This window comes from Somniosus microcephalus, chromosome 25, assembly GCF_052327205.1.
Source record: "Somniosus microcephalus isolate GS21.2 chromosome 25, FLI_Smic_1.0, whole genome shotgun sequence".
NCBI lineage: Eukaryota > Metazoa > Chordata > Chondrichthyes > Squaliformes > Somniosidae > Somniosus > Somniosus microcephalus.
In genome coordinates, this window is record NC_141011.1 from 24,466,765 (window position 1) to 24,492,013 (window position 25,249).

The 25,249-nt window shown below is 44.4% G+C and overlaps 1 protein-coding gene across 6 annotated transcripts in view; it reads left to right on the plus strand.

The window, feature by feature from the left end:
- LOC147100545 (rho guanine nucleotide exchange factor 10-like protein) overlaps positions 1 to 25,249 on the plus strand; it is a 179,007-nt gene that overhangs the window by 127,679 nt on the left and 26,079 nt on the right. For all 6 annotated transcript variants that reach the window (XM_085966906.1, XM_085966907.1, XM_085966908.1 and 3 more), the window contains 8 exons: positions 3,486 to 3,578; positions 4,608 to 4,778; positions 8,700 to 8,845; positions 11,020 to 11,198; positions 12,398 to 12,513; positions 15,302 to 15,429; positions 17,600 to 17,700; positions 20,126 to 20,247. In XM_085966906.1, the coding sequence (XP_085823032.1) occupies positions 3,486 to 3,578; positions 4,608 to 4,778; positions 8,700 to 8,845; positions 11,020 to 11,198; positions 12,398 to 12,513; positions 15,302 to 15,429; positions 17,600 to 17,700; positions 20,126 to 20,247 (1,056 nt within the window). The remainder of the gene's footprint in view (positions 1 to 3,485; positions 3,579 to 4,607; positions 4,779 to 8,699; positions 8,846 to 11,019; positions 11,199 to 12,397; positions 12,514 to 15,301; positions 15,430 to 17,599; positions 17,701 to 20,125; positions 20,248 to 25,249) is intronic.

Consider the following 25,249-nt stretch of genomic DNA (forward strand, 5'->3'; position numbering starts at 1 on the left):
CCGGCAAATTCATCCTCTTTTTTAAAGTGTCTTTTTTTATTCTTCTAATAACTAGAATGACTGTTACAGGTGTGAAAACAGATGAAAAATAACCCAATTTCTGCCCCCCCCCCCCTTAAAAAGAATATCCAACTTTCTCTAGCCTTACAAAGGCTCCCAAAGGGGCCATTTAATACTGATCAGGAGTGCAATCTGTGGCTCGTTTTTTTTCCTCTCTCTTTTCCCGCCTTCCCTTAGCCTTAAGTGCACTGAAGCCAATTGTTGTATCGCCTATCGCCAGCTTGGCTGAGATCGGCTAAGTCAGTACAGACTGGGTATCGAACCTGATGCTGCTGTTCTGTGTGGCTCAGAACCACAGCAGGTATTTACCAGCAGAATTCCTTTTGATTTGCTCTTAACATAAGAACATAAGAAATAGGAGCAGGAGTAGGCCAGTCGGCCCCTCGAGCCTGCTCCACCATTCAATAAGATCATGGCTGATCTGATCCTAACCTCAAATCTACTATCACTCTCCATCCCACCCGAACCCATGTGATCTCCCGGGAGAGGCGAAAAACCAGATTAAAAAACCCAATGGCCAATTTGGGAGAAAAAATCTGGGAAATTCCTCTCCGACCCATCTAGGCGATCGAAACTCGTCCAGGAGATCACTCTGTCCCTGTATTTCCTACAGTACTTGCCTTCTGTAAAGGCGATCTCCACCCCAGCCAGGAACAGGCCCAATTTACTCTTGAAGGACACCTAGCTGGCAGCCTGTTCGATGTCTCCACTAATCCCTGTGAATAGAACCATCTCCTGAAATCTAACACAGAATTAGAACACAAGAAGTAGGAGCAGGACCAGGCCACAGGGCCATGACCGTTCCGAACCTAGACTCATGTCCAATTTCCTGCCCGCTCCCCGTAACCCTTAATTCCCTTTACTTCTAGGAAACTGTCTATTTCTGTTTTAAATTTATTTAATGATGTAACTTCCACAGCTTGCTGGGGCAGCAAATTCCACAAACCTACCACCCTCTGAGTGAAGAAGTTTCTCCTCATCTCAGTTTTGAAAGAGCAGCCCCTTATTCTAAGATTATGCCCCCTAGTTCTAGTTTCACCCATCATTGGGAACATCCTCACCGCATCCACCCGATCAAGACCCTTCACAGTCTTATATGTTTCAATAAGATCGCCTCTCATTCTTCTGAACTCCAATGAGTAGAGTCCCAATCTACTCAACCTCTCCTCATATGTCCATCCCCTCATCCCTGGGATTAACCGAGTGAACCTTCTTTGTTTAGAATAAGGGAGCTGATTGTGAATCTCCCTTTCCTTAAAACCAAGTGTGTTCCTATTGTGGCCTTCAGATGGGCAGGATAATGTCTCTACAGTTGCGAGATTTCTGTGGAATTGCTTCAAAAAAAAAAGTTGCTCAAATGTGAGATTGAAAATATTTACTGTGAAGAATCCTGGAATCCATTCCAGTAGGGGGCAGCAAGTTCAATCTTTTGTCACTCGTCTTGCCCGAAACCAGCCAATTTGAAAAGCTGGCAAAGTGTTCCATTGCTCATTAAAATGAATTAAGTACACATTGTTAAACATTTCATGTCCTATATTAATCGTCCAAAGAATGTTGTGTGTGAACCAGTTATATTCTGTTCATTTAATTCGAAGCACTTGTATTGTGGCTCTTGTTTTCCGAGGAGCCGTTAAAGGGATTCCATCTTTTTCCAAGAGTGAAACTAGACTCCTGACATGATAGGGGTGGGATCGTGGCTTGAGGTCTAATGTTTGCTTTGCTGCTGATGTAAATTCATTGAAAACCTTAAGAATTAATGTCCTTGTATCAATAGGCACAGGAGTAAGTCGGATAAATTCTGATATTGTTTCTTCCTTGTTTAAAAGATATGTATATAAAAATATATGTTGGTGTCCAACTGCACTTGGATATTTCGAGACAGCCCACTCGGAACTGGATTATCTGATCCAAAACCAGACTGCTGGCAATGACATTTTGAAGTGGCGATCTCCTGGAAAGTGATTGCACCTTCTGCCCTAAGCAGTCCGTCCTGGCTAATTTCTGGATAAAAATATACAGATATGTAGGAAAGCAGTAGTTTACGGAGTGCCTCAAACCACGTAACTTGGGTGTGGATGCATAAAGACAGCTGCACCGTAAGTGGTTCCGTTACATACAGTGTAGTTTGTGAAGTGTTTTGTTTGTTTGATAAATGAGTACAATTTTAACTCTTAAGTGGGGCACGCTCTCATTCTCTAAGCAGTGACTGGAGGATGTCACAAACTTGTGACATGCGTTCAGGAAGCGTGTGACATGCATGCCATAAATTTAAATTTGAGTGGTTTACATTATCATCCAAACCCCAAGGACATGCTCCAATCTTGTAATGTGCTCTGTTCATTGTTCAATTTGTGCATTATATATTGGAGTATTTTTGGCCACCACTGTAAAGTTCTCTCTACTGAGTATCAACAACTTCAACCCCAAACTGAGTGCATCCCTCACCGTGACATTGTCCATTCCCTCATCAGCCATCCTTGGGCCTGTGGATGAGATGACCAATTAGAGCCTTGACGCTAATGAATGGATAGTAAAGATGGTAATGTAGAACAAAAAAAAAAGCACACTGTATCCATTCTCAGTGTATCCCAGGCCCACCCCACTTTATCCGTAGCCTTCTGCAGACTTGAGCCTCCTTGTACGTACCCACAGCTGCCAGATTATGGAATATTGATCAAAATGGGATTCATTGCAGTTCCCTCTCCTTTTCTTGCTCTTCAGCAAAATAACACGAGGAAATGCTATTAAGAGGCGGGATTGTCCTAAACCTGTGTCAAACTTCGAACAGGGAGGGTGAAAAGACAGCTTAGGTTTACCAGTGGTGAATGTATGGAATGGGCTACCATGGGAGGCAGTGAAGGCTAATTTGTATCAGCAAATTCAAGAGAGATTAGGATAGGTACCTGATGCTATGCGAGATTTCATGGAGTATAATATTTCCTAAACCCTGGGGCCAGTCCGATGGGCTGCATGGTCCTTTCTGGTCCTGTACATTCCTCTATGTTCCACATAACGAGTGAAAGGGACCCTAATGAACCATTCAATCGAACTATTGGTCTTGTAGTTTTATTCCCCTCTTCCACTTGGCACCTACCCATAGTGTCCCAGTTGAAAACAGAAGTCTGGTTCCTCCATCTCTCAGTATTTCGGAAATCCGCTCTTGGGCAAGACAATGATTGTGGTTGTGGCCCTCAGCACAAAGTTAGTGAATAACTGTTGCCATATTAGCATGTTGTGGATATTGATGTTGCACAAGATTTTTTTCACCCCCCAGCACTAATTAATATACCATTACAGTGTACCCTTTGGGAGGTGCAGGAGTTGCCATAGTGAGATTATGCTACATGTTCGGAACGCTTAGCAAATGTTACGGCTAATGGAAGTGGGGCAGGTGAATTACTGAGAGTTTGTCTGATCTTCTACAGCGGAAACAAACCTCCAACTCTGACCGGATAACGCTCTATGGGCTGATGGTGAAGCCAATCCAACGATTCCCGCAGTTTATTCTATTGCTTCAGGTGAGGGCAAAATAAATTCATTGTGACTATTAACTTGTATATTCAAAACAATTAGATTTTTTAAAACAATTAGATTAAAATCGTGTAAAGCTCCGCACCGTTAAGTGTGTAAATACATGGCCTGCCTAGCACTGAACCACAGGGGCCAGGCTGGATCCCTGGTCTGTATTGAGTTAGTTGAACTAAGATAAGGCGGCAGTTTTGGGGGGTGGGTGGGGAGGAGAAATTAGAGTTCCTGCTCCTGACGAGGTGGAATTGTTGAAAATTGGTGTGAAACTTGGAATAAGGAGGGTGAAAAGACAGTTTAGATTTAACAACTACGCCGAAGGTGATGAGCCCTGGTGAAAAGTGTGGGTGGCCATCAAGTGAAGACCGAATCAACCTCGACCTCGCCCTCCTCTATAACACCCACCAAACATTAATAGGGTGCCGACACCTGTCTGTGTTTACGTATGCTTAGTAAGAATTGATACCTTTTACAGGGGGGGAAAAAAAATTTAACGTTGTAAATATTTTTTCTTGGACATTTTAGAAGAGGTGGTCTTATTTCCTATGATGAGCTCTGACATGAATCAGTCATTCATGAAAGAAAGACTTATGAAATAATACTGAGCGGCCTACGGGTGGCGCTGTCCAGGGAGAGTATAAATACTCGGGCACGGGCCCAGCTTGCGCAGGACATTCTTAACCGGAACTAGTGAAGGACACAACTGGACATCCATGTTGTAAAACAGTCGATTAAAGCTTTGTTTAACGCTTAGACCAAGTGCCTAGTAGTTTTCTTACGTCAAGCTCTACATAGCCGGGAGCTACAGTTGGGATATCAGAAAATAAATGTCTGAGTTGGTTAAAGCTCAGTCTGCACTTGTTTTGCACTGACTTTGTTTCACCTGCCAATTATCCTCCCAAGTTCTGTTGAAGGGTCCAAGCTGTATCATTACTGTCTTTAACTTCTGGATACTGACCAACCTGCTGCATCGTTCTCTCCTTTCCTCCCCCTATTCTGACTGCACACATTGCTTGTTTCAGGATATGCTGAAGAATACACCGAAAGGGCACCCTGACCGGCTTTCATTGCAGCTCGCTCTGACTGAACTCGAAATGCTGGCAGAGAAGCTCAATGAGCAGAAGCGAGTGGTGGATCAGATCGCCGAAATTCAGCAGCTGGCAAAGAGTGTCGGTGACCGCAACCTCAACAAGGTCAGGCGGGGGAGGAGACAGTGAAGGAAATGTTAGTGACAGCTATTGTACCTAAAGTGGTTTTACACAACCCTATGTAATCATCAGCCAATCGTATCTCTAAAATCTGATCCATATTAATGGTGGAAAAGCATTAGGACACGCCTTCAGGTCTGCACTCACAGATAATGGCAGTAAGAATTATAGGGATGTGACTACAATTATACTGCATTAGCGCACAGATATGGCGCGTTATTGTTGCATTCTGCAAAGGTGTCAGCCGTGGCTCAGTGGTTAGCACACTCGCCTCTGAGTCAAAAGGTTGTGGGTTCAAGTCCCACTCCAGAAACTTGAGCACATAATTTCAGGCTAACAGTCCATTGCAGTGCTGAGGGAGCGCTGCACTGTCGAAGGAGCCGTCAAGCCGAGGCCCTGTTGGCCCCCTCGGGTGGACGTAAAAAAAAAAATCCCTCGGCACTATTCGAAGAAAGAGCATGATGTCCTAGCCAATACTTACCCATCAACCAACATCACCAAAACAGATTATCTGGAAATGATCACATTGCTGTTTGTGGGCACTTGTCTGCAAATTGGCTGCTGCGTTTCCTACTTTACAACAGTGACTACACTTCAAATGGACTTCATTGGCTGTAAAGTGCTTTTGAACATCCTGTGGTCGTGAAAGATGCTATATAAATACAAGCCTTTTTTCTTCGAGGAAGGGGGCGCAAGTGGCTTTGCTGACATCGACTCCCGCCATATTCGGCCTAGGTTTTGTGGCGGCAGTGCAGCGTTGCGCCCGATCTCCTTTTGCCTGGAGATCGTGACATCATCACCGTGCACATCACCCCGGTAGCACCCCGGACCTGAAATTGACTTCCGCCCCCTGCAGCAGCGCCGGGTGGAAACACCGACAGCTGCAGGAGGCGTGCATCGGGTGGCCGGCCGCTTTGGGGGCGATGATCAAAGGCGAGGGGGCCGAGGCAAGTTTTTAAAAAAAACTTCCCTTTCTTGGTTCCAGTTTTTTTTTCATGGGTTCCTGCCCGCGATCGATCAGCTAGGCACTCTGCTCGAGTGTCGGGCTGATTGCGCGGGATGGCGGCTGCCTGGGTGGTCCAGGTAGGTAATGTTTCCCCCGCAGAGCCTGCAGCAATGGCCCTTCCCTTTAAGGGAGGGCAGAAACCTTTGAACGCGGCAGCGCTGCACGGCTGAAGTCTCTGCCCCCGCCTGCTGCCGATCGCGCTTCAGGGAGGAAGTGGAGCCTTGATTTAGTGTCCCACTTTCTCCTTGGAGCGCAAACGGTGAATTTTTCAAAAGTTTGAAATCGTCAGCGCCTGGCGCTAACTTTTCAAACTTTTAAAATTTAGTGCCCCAAATGGGGCGATAGTGAATTTCTCCCCCAAAGCGTGCAGGAGGGGGAAGAGCAGCAGAAAGGAAGTAATTTGGAGTAAAGAACTCCCCATCCTCTTTAATTATCTATCAGCTATTTATATCTTTTCTCTCCTTCAGGCTAGGCAAAGCCTTTAAATTCTGTCTGTGGGAAGCCAGTTGTTTTAGCTGGGAGAGAGTACCCGAGGAGAGATCGGCAACAGGTCCATCAGTGAGCGGCCCTGGGTTTATGAGCACACATTACTCCTTATAGAATTGTAACGCTGTGCGAGGAGCCAGCGCAAGAAGTGTATAAATTTAGAAGATATATTTTGGGCAGTTACTTTTATTATCACAAAAAATTCCTGAAACGTGTGCACCTGAAATGATTCTGCATCTCTTCTGTTTTCCTCCACTCTCCCTCCCCTACCACAAGATAGCACGAAGCTGCTCTTTCCTTCACGGAGGGCCCTTTGTCCCCTTCACACACAATTCATAATCGGAGCACAGAATATCATCTGATTATCTGAGTTGGCAATATTCAGCAAATTAAAGGCACTTCATTCGTCGCCAATTTTCACTTGTTATGCAAGGCAAACAATTTTATTCAAGTACAGCACTTTGCCTTTTGATTGAGTCATTCAACGGCTGACTAAATGGGCTGTAGCAAAAAGATTGCGCTTTTTATCTGGAATCCATTAAAAAAAACTAATCAACGCTTCTGTGATGGGTGATTGCAATGTCCGTCCGGTGTGGTATTGTACCATAAAGATCGGGAAGGTCCCAAGTTTGATTCCTAGTCTGTCCCAAGTTACCTGCGGGGCAGTAGGATTGCTACAGTTGGTTTCAGCGTCCCAGGCAAGGGATGGGAGTAAACAGCCAGGGTTCCCACTCCTGTTCATTACTCAGCGATCATTGCTCTGTGTGTGTCTGTGCATGGACTTTGGGTGAAATCGGAAGTTGGTTGACCTGTGATGCTGTCTGTGGTCGAATGGTCTGTGTGAGTTCATATGTAATGAACTGCCATTTGTTTGAGATAGGGGAGGGCACTCGACAATGTGTCAGGAGGCTGTTTGACTGAAGGGTATGTGCGTTGGCTGACGTCCCCTGAGTAGTGATCAAGAGTGGGAACTCTCTTGGACTGAAGGGTGGGAAAAATAAACAGCCAGAAATTTGTAGCCCTCCCACTGCCAACCTGTCAATGATCGGCCAATTCCGCACAGTTAGAGTTCAAGGATAGGATCTTCCTGCTCAGTTACACATCAGTGCAGCTACCGACTGCACCATGAGACGAGCCGAGGTGCAGCTTTCATGGGCTATAATTATTTTTTGTGAAAATCTGCTGCAATTTGAATTATATAATTGACGTAATATGTATGGAAAATTGCTGAATGCAGAACAGTGGTGCCCTTTTAAGATTATGTAATACCTCTTTTTTTTAATATTTAAATTGGGTTTTAAGAACGCTGAACTCTACCAGGTGCTGGTGCCTGCTGGGCAGCCAATCATGAAATGCAGTATAATAAGAATTTTAATCATCTAATCTGCAATATTGACATCAGGTTATTTAATAAGCAAGCAATTGACATCCTTCATACACTGTACAGCAACGTGACACATATTCTTCAGACACTGTGACGGATCCGACTGAATTGGTTTTGTTTGCGTGTGGCTTAATGCAGAGACTTGGGAGATGAGCAAAGTTAATGACATTCATATAAATGGCACAGACTTTATTAAAAAACTGGGGGAAAAGAAAGTTTGGCAAATGTTCAGTACGACTTGCGGGTGACCGCGTTATTGTGCAGTGATGTTGCATCGCTTGCATGCAATATGACAGAATTACCCATGGCTTTTCTCACTTCCTGTTCAGCATTGCATCCTCAACACTAAAGAGTATTTGCTCCTGGCTGCCCCTTCGCCTAAAAGTGCTGACTCTTTTATATCTAAATTGGGTTCTACAAAAGCTGAACTCTACCAGGTGTTATCATGAAATACAGTATAAGAATCTTAATCATCTAATCTACAATATTGACATTAAGTTATTTAATAAGCGAACAGTTGACATCCTTCATACACTGTACAGCAATGTGACAAATTTGGGTTCAGTTCCACCAATGTGGGCAGCTCTCCAGTACATTGCCCAAGCAGCTATTCATCACATGTACGTCTAGACGGTGAATGTTGGCAGCTATCCAACATGGGATACATCGCAGTTGAGGCCAATTTTGTCCTTACCCAAGATTCACCCACATGTACTTTATCGTCCAGGTCACTTGTTAGCTGTCAGCCGTGAGAACCCAAGTTGATTTTATTCCCCGCTCCCTAGCATAGCTAACTCCAAACAGATCCGGCATTGAATCTGGCATCTTGGCAATCTACGGCTCAACCAGAAAAAACAGGAAAGACCTGTATATAAATTACAGGCAAGGTTTTCAAATGGATGTACTTCCTGATAAAAATGTTATTGTAAACCTCTCCCACCCGGGTTATCAAATTATAACCATCTGTCACAGAATGTAAACCTCATGTGCGCCCGGATACATTTCTAATGTGTCTTCTGTTCCTGTGCAGTTGCTGAGTTCTGGCCAGCGGCAGCTCATCCTGTGTGAGACTCTGACCGAGACTGTTTATGGAGAGCGGGGACAGATCCTTAAATCCAAGGAACGCCGAGTGTTCCTGTTGAATGACCTGCTCATCTGTGCCAACATCAACGTAAAGTAAGTACATAAAACTGGTACTCAAGATACAGCCTGTGAGCCATTTGTGTTCCCTCCCACTCTCCTTCACCTGCAGCCCTTGTCAGACTTGCTGCTCCATTTCCCTCTCGGCCATTATTTATGGCCTTGCCTGCCTGCGTGATGTTGACCGAGCTGAAATGAATTGTTGTTCCCTCTCCCTTTCTTGCTCTCTCTCACAAATGGAAGTAAGTAAATGCTATTAGGAGACTATTGTCCTCTGGTGCTCTTCCTCTCCTGGTCCTGTCTTCACTTGGCAGGTGCCTACAGTGCCATGATAGAAGCTCACTGTGTGGGAAATCTCAGTTGCAGACCCAGGTACCTCCATACAGGGAGGTAAAACTAGAGAACCAATGCTTCCATTTAAGCCCTTATCCTTGCTGTATGAAAGCTGAGATAATCTTATCTCTTAAAATCATTCTCTTGCTTTCTCTCACAGGGGAAAAAATAGTGAATAATGCTGAATCCCAGCTCAGTTAATATCCCACAGCCAGGCAAATGGTAAATGAAGGATCATCTGCTGAGGGACATGGGTAAAGGGAAGATGGACTTGGTGTAATGGGATAGGCTCACTTCTGAGACCTAGTTTAAAATCCAGCCCAGATTGATGAGTGAACGTCCCCTCTAGCTGTTGGCTATAAAAATGAAACGAGTCTCAATCCAGTTCTAGGTGCCGACCATTGGCCCACGGCACGAAACTGCTTCTGACTTGACACTACAGTAAACTCTTTCTTATCCGGCACCTATGGGACCAGGATGGTGCCGGCTGATGAAACATTCTGGATAACAGAGAGGTTTACCTACCAAGGCAATTTTTAACACAAACAAAAATAAAAAAATCAAGAAATGTACTGTGTAACTGGGTACTCACCTACAGAATGTTCTGTTAAATGTATGGTAGAATCGGCAAGATTACCGGTTATTGAGATATATCTATTTTGCTGGTTATTAAAGTATTCCATAGAAACAGGAGTAGGAGTAGGCCATTTGGCCCCTCGAGTCTGCTCCGCCATTCAATGCGATCATGGCTGATCATCCAAATTCAGTACCCGGTCCCTGCCTTCTCCCCGGATTCCGGATGATAAAGTGCCGTTTAAACAAGAGTTTACTGTAATTAGTCATTTGAGGCGGCGCTGGTGCAGCAGCGATGCTCTTCTGAATTTGAGATTTGATTTATGTAGAGGGTGCTTTAATCTGCATCTTGCTGTATTGCACCTGACCTAAACATGTGCTGTTACAGAAAATGCCCATTCCGCAGCATGGACTTCTCTCCGCTTGATGAGCACAGACTTCACATTTACAGAGCAACGTACCACTTCACAAGGGAGCAGCATCTCAGTTTAAAGTTGTGCAATGCCCTATCATCATCATTATTATTATTAGACTTCCTGCAGAGTACAATGTTTCTTCCCCTAGATCTCCTGTGTATGCATGTGCAAGATTTCAAGATGCAAATAATTAATATAAAATTACAGTAAAAGCTTATTTATACTGCCTTGAACTAATTTTGTTAAAGCTTATTAGACATAGTTTTCTCCAGTGGTTCAGTGCGTGAATGCATTGCAGCGTAGACCAGGAAGGTTTGTGATTCAATCTTTTGCCCTGTGCTGAGGTAGCTGATCTCAGTAGTGGTGGTGTTCAGGTCGTTACGGTTGATTTCATTGCTCCTGGGAAATAACCAGCCAACACCCCCACTCCTGAGCACTGTCCCGTGACCTCTGCTAGAAAGTGATGGTGTGTGGACACTGAATTGGACTTGGCTACGATATTCCCCACAGGTGAATAGCTCGCCAATACTCACTGTCCAGGCGTGTGCATGAAGAATGGAACCTAAGTTAGGTACCTGAGGATAGCTGATGTCCAGCACTGGTCAGTGCTTTCAATAGAGGATGGAAACCATGGAGTCAAAAAAATTACCCCCCCCCCCCCCAACCAATTAAAAATAAATACTTTTCTGTGTTTATTGCCAACCCTCTGGGGTTATAGGGGCCAGGGACTGGCTGTGGTGCCTTATGTTTTCTGTTAGGGAGCTGAGGTGTAGTGTGTTCCTCTCCTGTACAGTGACGCCGGAATTATATTGAGCTCTTTTTCTAGTCAGTGAATAATAAGTGGCTGTACTGCAGTATTTCATTCCTGTTCGATAACCTTTCTTCCAGGGGTCAGCCAGATATTGGCAGCCTGGTTCCGGTAGGCCCGAAGTACACTGTGAAATGGAGCACCCCACTGCCGCAGGTTCAGGTAGTGGAGGTTGGCCAGGAAGGGAAAAGTTACGACAAGGATACAATAATCTTTCAGCATCCAGGGAGTAAAAAGACCTCCTCTACCTCTCTATCAAGTAAGTCTGGGTTTGCTGTGGATTTATCAACTGGAAGTTCCCTTAAGTCTTGTTAATAGACTTGCTAGCAAAATTGAAGCCCGTGGGATTAAAGGGGCAATGGTTTGCGGGTTACAAAATTGGCTAAGGGACAGAAAGCAGAGAGTTGCGGTGAACGGTTATTTCTGTTGTGATCTGGAATGCACTGCCTGAAAGGACGGTGGAAGCAGATTCAATAATAACTTTAAAAAGGGAATTGGATAAATACTTGAAATGGAAAAATTTGCAGGGCTATGGGGAGAGAGCAGGGGACTGGGACTAATTGGAGAGCTCTTTCAAAGAGCCGGCACAGGCATGATGGGCTGAATGGCTTCCTTCTGTTCTGTATCATTCTGTGATCTAATAATAGCTGTAGCCAGGGTAAAACAGACTTGTACATGCCATCATCAGGCTGTTTATGACTCTTTTGTACAGGAAACTTTCGATTTACCGGCACCTAAATAACTGGAAATCTCGGTTAACCGGCAAAATTCAGGAGCAGGTTTTACTTCATATTTTTTTGCCGCCTTCCATCTGTGTTGTGCAAGGGTGTGGCTGCAGCTGTTGCTAAGCTACAGAGACGCTTGAAACTTGAGGCCATTGTTCTACAGTTGTTGCTAAGCAACAGGATTTGTTGCTTTATACGGAGCTGTCAGCTCTCCCTATCTTTTACTATAGCGTTCGGTTATCTGGAATTTTTGATGAAGCGGCACCACGTCGGTCCCGTCCGTGCCGGATAAAAGAAAGTTTCCTGTAGTGGGCGTACTGTTTGACACCTATACCCATTGTAGAGTAGAACAAACCATTAGTATTGAGTTACGTTGCTGGGTCTGCATCTCTTCCTGATTATGGAAAGCACAGCTTTGTGTATGATGACAGGAATGGACTCGGCTGTGGCGCCTTGACCCCCTAACAACAGCCTGTCGACACTTTGTCTCGACTCCGGCATGAAGAATGGCAACTTGGGTAAGGTACCAGAAGGACAGCAGGTACCTTTGGAACCACGTGCCAGCATGAATCAATGTCTTCGGGAGAAGGGAAACCGCGTATGAGAGCATGTGCTGCACAGGTCTGGCATTCATTGCCTGTTGGTGCATTGGAGTTCTGGCACTCCTGTACGTTGTCTATAAATGCTTGGTGTTGGTCACTCGTCCTGTATATATTTTCCTTTCCTCCCTCAGGTAAGATTTATATGGGTCCTCCCCGGCTTTACCAGGAGCTTCAGGAACTACAACAGGATCAGGCTGTTGTGAACCAGATATCACAGCTCATAAGCACACTTCATGGCACTTATCAGGTATGACCCCTGAACTCTGACCTTCCCCCGAATTTCCAAACCGTTTTCGGCTTTCTTTTCTGTGCAAGATTGGGACATCTTTTTGTTTTGGGTAGAAAAATGGGGCAGAAGCCATTTCTGTTGGTTTTCCACTCCAAAGGCAGTCTCAACCAGAAGGGCTTCCGCCCCCTGGATATATAGATTGTGTGTGACAACATACCAAGGACCTTGCATGTCAATGTGAGATATATTGGAAGTTGTCACAAAATGCATTCATCCTTCAAAATTTAGGCCTCTCTAACCTCCTTCAAGGAAGAAAATATCAGTTGATGGCTTGTAGGTGACAAGGCCTACACTTTGCTCTCCTGTACAATGACCTAACTAAGACTTACCCAAATAGCATCAGGGGCGTGCTACCAGAGTGGCCATTGAGGACTGTTGCAGTCTTAAAGGGGCACTTTTGATGTGTTGACAGGTCAGGAGGGGCTCTGCAATATGCTCCAGCTAGTGCATCCCACATAGTTGTAGTGTACTGTGCCCTGCACCATGTAACAAAGGCCTGGTCCCAGCTGCTTTGGAGGCAGAAGCACATAAGATGACCATCACATAAGACGCAGCAGTCACTGATGAGTAAGGGGCACCAGAGCACAACTGATTACTGAGGTCTTCTCTTTGATTTAACACAGTTACCTTAGTCACCACTGCCTCAATTCCTCCTTCCCCCCACCTTCAAATAAAGAACTAATCCTTCAATCCAGTACCCATCACAGTACATCAGACCTCTTTGCCCCTACATGACCATGCCAATAATAATTACCTGATTGAATTAGTCAGTAAGAAATAAGTGCATCCTTTCCTGTAAGATTCTAACATCCCATGAATAACAAAGCACAACACTGCACATTCTCTGTTAATACAACAAATGCCAAAGTGAACAGAAGTGACCTACATTCTTAAGGCTATTCTTAAAGGCTAAGTTTGCCTTTCATTCTCTTATTCTAGTGCTTGTCCCAGGTATAACCTGAGGACCAAAATCACCAGAGGTGGTTGGCAGCTCTTGTACTGAATAAAGGGTGGCCCTCTTCTCACAGCAGCTTGCTCCTGCGAGGGAGCTCCTGCAAGCTGCTGCATCTCTGTACCTTGTTCCTGAGCAGCCACCTCCTATGGTCCACTGGTGTGGTTCTCTGAGGGGCAAAGACTGGAGGCCTGGTACGTGCTGCAATCCTGGGAGTCGGCAGTGTCAGGCAGTTCGACCATTCTGTCAGGCCCTGGATGTGTGTCCCCGCTGATCCACTGGACAGCTGGCCTAATGGTAGCTATCGAAACCTGAAAACCTTGAGAGGCAGCAGGACTTGAGCACAAAATCTAGGTTGGCAACCCAGTGGAGCACTGTCGGAGGTGCCGTCTTTCGATTGAGATGTTAAACTGAAGTCCCCTCTGCCCCTGCAGCAGGACCCCTCTGCCTCATGGTGCTACTCAAAGAGCAGGAAGTTCTCCCCAGTGTACTGGCCAATATTTATCACTCAACCAACTTCACTTTTTAAAAAAAAAAAAAAAAAAACAATGATCTGGTCAATATCTCATTGCTGCTTGTGGGAGCTTGCTATGTGCAAATTGGTTGATGCGTTTCCGACATTACAACAGTGACTACACTTCAAACAGTAATTCATTAGCTATAAAGTGCTTTGGGACGTCCTGAGGCCTTGAAAGGCGCTATATAAATACAATTCTGTATTTTCTTTCTTCCTTGCTGTCAGGGTCTGGAACCTGGTACACAGGTACTGCCTAATCTGCCAGCAGAGTTGCAGTCTGTGCTTCCGTGAAGGTGGAAGCCACCAACTGGTCCTTAGTTGCTGCTTAATTGGGGGTCTGCTGCAGATTCGTGTGAGGCTGCCATTCACTCCATTGAGAACTGCAGCGGAGACAATGCTTCCATGATGTTTATATAAAAGAGGGATGTAAACCCTATAGTCACACCTGTCTTGTTGCCACCTATTATAAATCTCATCATCAGGAAACTACTCATGAAATAATGCTGGATGGCCAGCTGGTGGCGCCGTCCAAGGAGTATAAATACTCGGGCGTGGGCCCCAGCTTGCCAGGGACATTTTGTAAGACAAGGAACTAGTGAAGTACAACTAGACCTCCATGTTCTGAAACAAGTTGATTAAAGCCTTGCTTTATACTCAAACCAAGTGCGGAATGAGATTTATTACGTCACCACCCATTGAGTGATGTTATAAATTGCTCACTATGGAACTTTTTTCTTTATTGTTGAAAAATCTCAGGCCTAGGCCTGTAGCAGTGCAAGTTTAGCAAGGCTGGGAAAGATGGTGGTGGCTCATGGAGGTGGTGTTGTAATTTCCACACTTATGAAGCGGATTCACCAAGTGGATCCAGGCAATTGTTCACTATAGTGAAGGGCTCCTAATAACGAGCCCTTATTTAAAATAAAAAAAATTAGGGCTATGACTTAAAGTGAAGCAGAACTGCTTCACCCAAAGAGTAACTGAATCATGGAATAAATGACGAGGAGAGGAAAGGCCATTGAAGTGGCTGTTTAGCCGAAGGTTCAAGTACTGAGAGAAGTGATTGAGGGATTTGGTGAGGACAGGTAGGCAGGGTTTATCTATGACCAAGGGAAAAGTTTATTGAGTATAATGGCTCTTTCTCTGCTTGTGTAGCTTTGACTGACATTTTTTCTCAAAATACTGCTGCTGTACATATTTTTCTTTCACAGGATCTCAATAATAATAATACTAATGCAGTCACACCTAGATGGCTTATTCTGATCTGTCCCATTTCCCAGAATCTAAACCTCATTGTAGCCCAGGATTGGACCAGAGCTCTCCAGAGATTGATCAGGATTAAAGAGGACGAGATCCAATCAGCAAACAAGTGCCGTCTACGTCTCCTGCTGCCAGGGAAACCAGACAAGTAAGGAGGGGGAGGGGGGAAGGAGGAGGGGAAGAGCCCAATTAGCAAATTAAAGTGTTATTTGTGAACAAGTCGGCAATAGTGTGCACTGTCCAGCAGAATCATTTTAAGTTTGATAATTTGAATTCCCCTCAAAATTTCTGTGCTAATGGACTAGTTTAATTAAATTGCCGATTTAAACAAAAAAAAAAAAAAAAGTTTTTAACTACATCCTACAGATATGATGCCGCAAAATGTTTTTGACGGGACCAGGTTATGCTGGTGACATTTTTTGTTAGACCGGTTGTTGACCACACTGGCTGCCTGTTTGTGAAAGTAGTTAGTGTATCTGTACTCTTGGCTTCGTCCTGTTGGCCTCCTTTTTATTTGGTCAGTCTTCACCTGTCTGATCATGAACATTCTGCTGAATGATCCCAGCCAAAAACATTAACTTTACTTTTCCTTTCCGATGCTGACTGACCTACAGTGTATTTGCAGCATTCCCTGTTTTTTGCTTCATATTTCCAGCATTAGCAGTCTTTTTCCGCTTTCGGTAATATAGGGTTAGTTATTTTTGATGCTGATTAATTTTTTTAATGGAGGGTGGGTTGGTGTGGAGAAAGATCATCAAGACTAGCAATGCAAGGTGGGTCTGGATGACTCTGTGCCGTATGGGGTGTGAGCCAGTGGGCAATCTCCTCCTCCTCCTCCTCAGGCAGTCCCTCGGAACCGAGAATGACTTGCTTCCACACTGAAAATGAGTTCTCGGGTGACTGATGAATCCAGTGCGGGACCTACAGTCTCTTGTCACAGGGTGGGGCAGACGGTGGTTGAAGGGGCGGGTGGGTGGGGTGCTTGGGTTGACGTGAGCTCTTTCTGCTGTTTGCGCTGCTTGCGCTTGGCTTCCGGCGAAGAGACTCGAGGTGTTCGGCACCTTCCCGGATGCTTCTCCTCCACTTTGTGTGGTCTTGGGCCAGGGATTCCCAGGTGTCAGTGGGGATGTTGCATTTTTTTCAAAGAGGCTTTGAGGGTGTCCTTGAAGCGTTTCCTCTGCCCACCTGGGGCTCTCTTGCCGTGTCGGAGCTCAGAGTAGAGCGCTTGTTTTGGGGCTTGTTAGTGGGCAATGACGGAGTAAAGGGACATGGAGGCCTGGTCCCAATAGGATGAGCTGCATTCTTCCCCCCCCCCCCCCCCCCTAAGAAAATGCATGTTCACTCTGTCAAGCGCTCAGTTGTTAAAGGTGATACATAACTGAACCATGCTGATTAGGATGGTCCTGGTCTGATCTCCGCCAAGCCAGTAGTTGGGGCTGCTACAGTTGGCCTCTGCTCCCCTGGACTAGGGAGTTGAGAAAATCAACCAGGGTTCTTGCCTCTGATCATGATCAAGTGACTTCTCCTCCCCTGGCTGGAAAGTACACGTGTGATGGGATTGAACTTTTGGATGTGATGCCCTTCACAGTGGATTAGCCGGCTAACGTACAATTTAGGCTTGCACACGAAGTTAAGCCACTGGGGTAAGGTACGGTACCCAAGGCTGCCAGTGCCCGTGGAACTTTATCCCTGAAATAATCAGTATTTCCAAGTGAGTTGGGGGGAAAATTGGCAAAAAAGAAACAGGAAACTATTAAAGTCTGATCCCACTAGGATGAGCTGTGTTTTTCTAATTAAATACATGTTCAACACCTTGCTTAGCAATGTTTCAATAACACACTGCATGAGCACCAACTAAAGCAGATTACATTACTCAGGCCAAGGAACTGCAGCAGGCTCCCAGCTGATGTATTGAAAGTCCTAAATATGTTAATTGACACTTTTTTAAAAAATGTGATGGGTTAAAGTTTCTTAATAAAAATGTATCTCTGCTGCATTGGGTATTAAATGTCTTATTTAATAACTGATTTGGCAAAAATCTCCATTTCTAAAAGATGCAGGTTTCTAAATCTGCTTCCAGAGATGCCGTTCTGCTGGTTTTGAAAAGGCTTAGCTTTTAATCTATAATTTACAGCAGCCTTCAAAAGCTCCTTCCCTGAGAGAGTCGTACGGAAACGGCTTAATAACAAAAAAAAGCCTCTTGCTTTACTTTTTGAGAGCTGCTTAAGATTTCTGCTGACCAATAAACTAAACTGTGATTAATTGTCTTTTTTTTCCCCCACCCCCTGCCCCCTCCCCGTCTTTACCCTTTCCTAAAGGTCTGGAAGGCCAGTCAGCTTTATGGTGGTATTTAACACTCCAAACCCTCGCAGTAAAATCTCCTGGGTGAATCGGCTGCATATGGCTAAAGTTGCACTAAGTAGGTAATGGTCTGGTGATGCCTGAAACTTTACCCCTCCCCACAACCCACTTTCTAACTAGTAAAAGGTTATGTTGTCTGCTTCACACACTCCTGGTTGTGAGTTCAAGTCACTGTTGATGGGCACTTGAATCTGCCAGTTGTGTACACGCTCGTATATTCTCAAAGTCGAAGGCAGAATGATACTGGAGTGTGCAACTTCTCGATGAACACCTACAGAAATGATATAATCAGCAGGTGGAAAAGCTTCGATACACCTTAGTTTTGACTTGGTAATCCATCCATGCTTTAAAAGATGACCAGATACGCGCAAGGTAAATGAGCTCCATTGCCTGAACCTCAGATTATTGACTTTTGCCAAGTCCAGACCTCAGTGGGGCAGGATAGGGAGTGGAATCATGGCTTGCGTTCTAATTGCACCTTAGATGGAAGATCATTGAAAATTCTAATAATGCTACCATAAATAATGGGGCGAAAAATAGACTTTTATATTTTAAAAAAATCTGAGTTTTGGCACTCTGTTTACATTTAATAACCTGCTCAAAACGGTTGACTGCAGCACTAATGAGTGGCAACCTTACTCTTGGCGTAAAACTTATACCAACTTGAGCTGAAGTAAGTGGAGTACTTTGAAGCAGAAATTTTCCACTTCAGTGGAAGGAAAAAAGGATACAAATGGATGTAACTCCCATTTACTCTTTACTAGCAGATGGTGAAGTGATCCCTAAGTGTTTTTCTCCCCCTACTTTCACAGTATCTTGTTGAACAATTACAGCATGTTCTGAATCATCCTGAAACGATGAACATCTCCAGCTGAGCAGTGTGTGCGTTCTGATACCGAATAATTGCAACATCTGACAGGATTCACTTCATAAATTTGATCTGTCAGCTTGTTATCGAGATTAATTAGCCGCGCTATTAAGGTGTGTAGGTGTCTTTTCGTATCGAGGGCACTTAATTAAAAGAACATTAGCAAAATGATACCCAGCAATTCATTGCACAGAATGGATTATAATGGTTTCTGGCCTACGTGGGCCGCAAAATAGTCCCGTAACCACTCTTAAATTGAAAGGATAGTCACATAATGGATGAATGGGAATATGGTGGAGTTATTTAGTGCAGACCCTCTTTAATTACAGGACCTTGTAATCATCATTTAAAGGATCAGTTCTCTTGAAGGTTGCTATAGTAAATGCATTCCCCAGTGTAACACAGGCATGCAAACCAGGAATGTGCCGGCTTTGATCTCCCATCAGACGCTAAATGAGGTGATCTCGGCTTAACATAGAAACATAGAAGATAGGAGTAGGCCATTCGGCCCTTCGAGCCTGCTCCGTCATTCAGTGAGATCATGGCTGATCATCCAATTTCAGTTCCCTGTCCCTGCCTTCTCCCCATATCTCTTGATCCTTTTAGCCTCAAGAAATGTATCCAACTCTTTCTTGAATATATTTAATGAACTGGCCTCCACCGCCCTCTGTGGCAGAGAATTCCACAGGTTCACCACTCTCTGGGTGAAGAAATTCCTCCTCATTTCAGTCCTAAATGGCTTACCCCTTATCCTTAGACTATGACCCCTGGTTCTGGACTCCCCGGCCATCAGAAACATCCTTCCTGCATCTAGTCTGTCCAGACCTGACAGAATTTTATAGGTTTCGATGAGATCCCCTCTCAATCTTCTAAACTCCAGTGAGTATAAGCCCAATCGACACAATCTCTCCTCATATGTCATTCCTGCCATCCCAGGTATCAGCCTGGTGAATCTTCGCTGCACTCCCTCCATGGCAAGAACGTCCTTCCTCAGGTAAGGTGACCAAAACTGCACACAGTACTCAAGGTGCGGTCTCACCAAGGCCCTGTACAACTGTAGCAAGACATCCTTGTTCCTGTACTCAAACCCTCTTGCTACGAAGGCCAACATACCATTTGCCTTCTTAACCGCCTGCTGCACCTGCATGCTTACCTTCAGGCTTGGGGCAGCAATAGGGGTGTCGCAACTGGAGTTGCAACATGCAGCTGGGAATGTCGGGTGGTGGCTGGATTGAGCTCCACTGTGATGTGCCCATGGGTGAGAAGCTTTGTGACATGGTTAAGGCTCGCGCACAATGAATGGCCACATGAACAAGGTACCAGAGGGTGACCAGAAGCTGTACAACCGTACCCCAAAACAAGTCAGTCACTTTAGGAGAAGAGGCGAGAGGAAACTGTAGGATTTAAAAAAAAAAAAAAAAAAAAAAAAAAAAAATTGCACTAAATCATATTTTGAACCACTTGAAACCAATTATAACTGAATTCAATTAGAATTAGTGCTGGAAACTCGATGCTTGAAGTGTTCTGAGTATTATGTAGTAGGCTTCGAGCCAGTGCTTCTCTTTAAACCCTCTTGATGAGTGCCTGATTTATTTTTTCTCTCTCGCATCCCCAGCTAAAGATAATCAGCCTGGCTGGTTCTGTATTGAGGATGATGGAAAAACAAAGGCTCCATTTTGGTGCCCTTTGCTTGCCTGTCGTATGCCTATGTATGGCTCAAAATGCCAGGACCTGAAGGTAAGGCTAAGAAAAAGCATCAAGAGGTTCCATAGTCTTTAATATATCTGTATTTGGTACATATTTGACCATTTCTATATGTTTTAATCTTGGTTTTGATGTGGTCCTTAAAAGAAAGAACTTGCATTTATATAGTGCTTTTCACAACCTCAGGACATCCCAAACAGCTTTACAGTCAATTAAGTACTTTTGAAGTGGAGTCACTGTTGGAATGCGAGTGCTACCACTGAGCCACAGCTTTACGCAATCTTATGCCTTTGCTTTTGAGAATTATTTTTCAGAATTCTAATATTCCCCATTCAAGGTTTCTGTTCCCATACTTCCTACACCAAGACCTCCACGTGAGCTGTTTCCAGTCATCATTTGTAGTAAGGTCCCTTGGTGCAATTTATAGCTAAAGGGTTGGATTTTTAGAAGCAGGAAAAAGCCATTAGGCCATGTAAACCAAACCATCTTCCGTAGATCAACCCAACATATCAACCTTCTTGCGATATTGCTCGGTTCCTTCTCCAGAAATCTAGAACCCATTTGTACTGTCCACTTCAATGGCCTTCCCTGATAATTCCATCTTCTTACTCCTATCTTCCTAACGTTTAACTTGTATTTGAATCTTTCACCACTGAATAACGTACCTAGATTGTGTGTGTCCATTCCCTTCATTATCTTGAATCTGCACAATCAGTATCTTGGCTTCAAACACAGGCAAAAAAATGAATTTATACTTCCAAGTCATTATCACAGGTGAACCCATTTGTTTACACTTTCAATTTACAATTCCTGTAGGTTAGTGTGATGATAAAAATAGTCAATTTGCACACCATTGCACCACAATCCACTTTGTGATGCATTTAGCAATTCAACAGTAACCCAGGATGCTGAAGAAAAATATGTACTGGCTGTTGGAGCCTGGGAGTGACCCCAGAAATAAATGTCCAGTCTTCATTGACAACAAGTCAGATTATTTCTCAGTCTGAGGGTGGGGGAGAAAGGAGGGTGAGCAACCTATTAGTTGTAGCAATATATTCCACTCGCCCCATCCACCGCCTTGGTTAGGCAATCACTCTTTGCCTTTCTCACTCCCATTTTTGGATTCGCAAGATTAAAATTTAGCAACCTTTGAATAGCTGTCTGAAATCCAATGTTATCTAAATGCTAATCACTAATTGGAAGCTGGAAGTGGAATGTAGTGAATGAAGTTGGGTAGAACATTCGACTGATGACTTATTAAACATAACTTTTTATTCATGGTTGGATGGAGGAGGCAATTTGGCTGCATGGCAAAATGAAATGGACGGACATTTAAAATTACAACTGTAGCTCTGCGAGCAAACGTGGCAGCTAATTTGCACACCGAGGTCCCGCAAAAAGCAAATAAGGTATATGAACAGTTGATCTATTTTTACTGGCATTGATTGAAGAGGGAATGTTGGCTAGGACACTAGGAGAATTCCCAGCTCCTCTGAGTAGTGCCATGGATCAGTTTTGTCCATCTGAGCCACTGGAAGAGGTAGACGGAGACTTCTTTAAGGTCTCATCTCACCTGAAAGATGACCGAGACGATTTTGAACTTACGCCTGAATTGCCTAGTCCGCGGTGGCTGCCTGTTGGGTTTAGCGGAAGGATTCTGACCTCATTTGACTGTAGTCTGTGAGCTGCCCAGTACTCAACGAGAGCTAGCGGGTAGATCACCGAATTGGGAGTAGGTGGGGTGGGGGGGGGCGGGGGGGGGGGGTGGGTGTGGTGCAGAAAATCCGGCAGTTCCATGGGTCAGTGGAGCCAGGGTTGGCAGTAAAAGTGGGGAAGGTGGCGAGGTACACCAGGAGGGGCCTACCCAGCAGCTCACCGCCTGGTACAAATGGGCAGAGTGGGTGCAGCACGCAGTCTACCCATTTGTACTTGGAAATTGCAAACAGGCGCCTACAGCTGGCGTAGGACCCTGAATCTCTTATGGAAGCGGCCCCCCCGCCTGTTTTGGCTGGGAATGCTGGGGGCCCATTTACAGACCCGCCTGAAAATCACATCAAGTGTCCTTGGGCGTCCAAGGTGCGACCACTGTTTCCATGCCATTTTCAGCTGTCGGACGCCTGGCAAACTGGGCAGCCAGCATCTGACACCAAAGCATTCCCACAGTACTGCGCTTTAATATTACCTGAAGGAAGGTCCCAGCTTCAATCTTTATCAATGCTGATAACCTTGGTTTCTGCTCCCAATTGCTATGATTTTTTTTTTGCCCTCCCTAGACCAGTGACCATGGCCTCAGAAAGGGACAAAGTAGTCTGGTTTCCTGCTGGCAATTCAGTGACCCCCCCCCCCCTCCCCGCTGTTGTGTGTGCACGTTGGGTGAGGACAGTCCAAAGGCCAGATGAGACATTTTAAGCTAACGCACAAAAACTGACCCTTTGGTCAAGGTATTGGAATCTGGAAAGTGCCCATAGATCTGTACTCCAACGTGCGTCAACAATTTGCATTTACATAGCACCTTTAACACAGTAAAACGTCCCAGGAGAAGAAGGGAGAAGATGGATTGTTTTATAGAAAAAAACAAATATTCTTGACGGTACCAACTATTCCAATATGAAAATGAGGAAATGGGAATCCCTCTTGCGCCCCCCCCCCCCCCCCCCCCAAACAATGTGTGAACACATTTCTGCTTAGTTAGTCCCCATCTGTAAAGGGAAGACCAGGCACCATCAGAACACTAGATTTAATATGGGAGAGAGAGAATTTAACTTTAAACTTGTTGACTGAGCCAGAACAAGACGCTTACACTGAGGAAGGGTACACATCCAAAACTTTAACTTGCCTTTTCTCTTTACAGATGCTAACACATCTGTGCAATTCCAGCGTTTTCTGTTTTTATTTGTTGTCCAGCATTTGCAGTCATCTTTTCTCCTTCCTGCTCAATTTGTACCCATTATCGGTGAATTCCTGTTTTGCTCTTCCATTATTTTAGTTTATTTGGGCACTGGCCACCGCTCTGACCTGCAGAACTATAATTCTACAGTTGCTGCCCACTGATGTCACTGGAACAAATCCAAGCTCCTCGGTGACCATTCTCTCAACTGTCCAATGTTCAGAGTATTTCTGTGCATTTTGGGTATAGTGTAGCCGCCTTGTTTGTGCTGAATCTACGCAATGAAATGCTGACCTTTCACCCCCGCCCACATTGTTCAAAGCCGAGAATGAATGCCTGACTGCAAGGCTGAAATTGGGTCGTCATCAACTGTAGAGTTTTGAACAAGGTTTTTCAGCATGCTGTCTGATATTTTCTAAAATGTAAGTAAGACACCAAAAGTGTGGGGTTTTTTTAAGTCAATTTTTTCCACTTACTCTTATATTACCTAATGTATATCCATGGTGATGTTACTATTTATTGACAATATCAAGGGTTCTGGTAATGTTTTTTTATCAGCAACAAAACAGAAATCTGAACTCTGGTCCACTGGCTTACGGTGACTGAATGGGTTTCCATGATCTTTTGCAGTGTTTTGGGGAATCACTTTCCATTATTTATATTCATTTTTCCTGAAATCCAAATACCAGTGGCCTTGGTCATGACTCCAGCACTGCTCCAGGCAGACACTTTGTGCACAGCAAGTTCCCACAAACAGCGATTAAATAAATGACCAGGCCAGCTGCTTTAGTGATGTTGGTTGAGGGTAGATGTTGATAAAGACACCGGCAGAACTCCCCCGCTCTTCTTCAAATAGTGCGGTGGGATCTTTTACATCCGCCTGAGGCGATAGTGTCTCATCCAAATGATGGGACCTCTGACGGTGCAGCACTCCCTCAGTACGAAACTGGAGTGTCAACCTAGATTATGTGCTCAAATCCCAGGAGTGCGGATTGAACCCACCACCTTCTAACTCGGACAAGAGTGCTACCACTGAGCCGAGGCTGACTCCTAAAGTGAAACTCCTGTTAAAGTGAAACTTGGGGAGTAAGCGGATTTAATTACAAGATTAGATGCTCAGGAAAGATTCACAGTGATATGTTAAAAGGCTAAAGCAGCTAAATATAACTATGTACGTGTAATTAGCTGATGGAAGTGAAGAGATTCTGTATTAAACTACAGATACATTATTGGTAATCCTGTAATGTATGTAAATGAAAAATAGTAAGGTTAGTTATAAATAAGTGCAAACATTTGTTTTAAATCACTATGCAATGATCAATATGAGCATTTGGAGACATTCCCTTGAGATTAATTTTTTCAATTAACCAACAAGTTGGATCGAGACTGGAGAAGTGAGTCTGCAAGATGGAATTTGTATGCTGGCATTAAACTAATTGTAAAGTTGTTATTCAATGTTGGATTATTAGCCACTCTTAAGAAGAATGAAACATTAGAATAAGACTGTTAGTGCAGCCATGCAGTTAGAGGGAGCGATTGAGATCTAAATGGGATGTGAAAGTAAATCTTAGAAATTATTCTATTCTCAACATCTATCCTATTCTCAACATATTCTGTATGATTGTGCTGTCTGTATACAACTCTAATGAGAGATTTGGTCTGTTTGTAATATAAAGGTTTGTTTCTGGGTGAAATATTTCCATATTTGATGAAATCCTGTTTTGTAAATGGATTTGGAGTGCCTGAGATTTGACTAGAAAGATGAACTACAAGTTTATCGGGGATGTAATTGTGTTTAATAAGAAAAAAAGTGGACAAGTCTAAGTAGCCTTGTGCTCTCCATGTGAGAGCTGATGGGCTATTGGATGTGCCTGACCAGTCCTCAAATAGGCACTTTTCACCAGCAGGCACTGGGTTACGATTAGGAGCATGAACCTCAGCTGACATTTAAAAGAAAAAATCCCTCCCTAGCTTGGGACGCAGAGGGCAATTTGAAGGTTCCCAATTGCTACCTTGTTTGAGCTCAGCTAATCCAGCACGGACCCGGGCTCCTATCTCAGACCATCCTGGAGGTATAGCTCAGTTCCACACTGGGCATTACACTTGGCAACTTCCAAATCCAGACTGTGTGTGTGTGTCCAATAACTG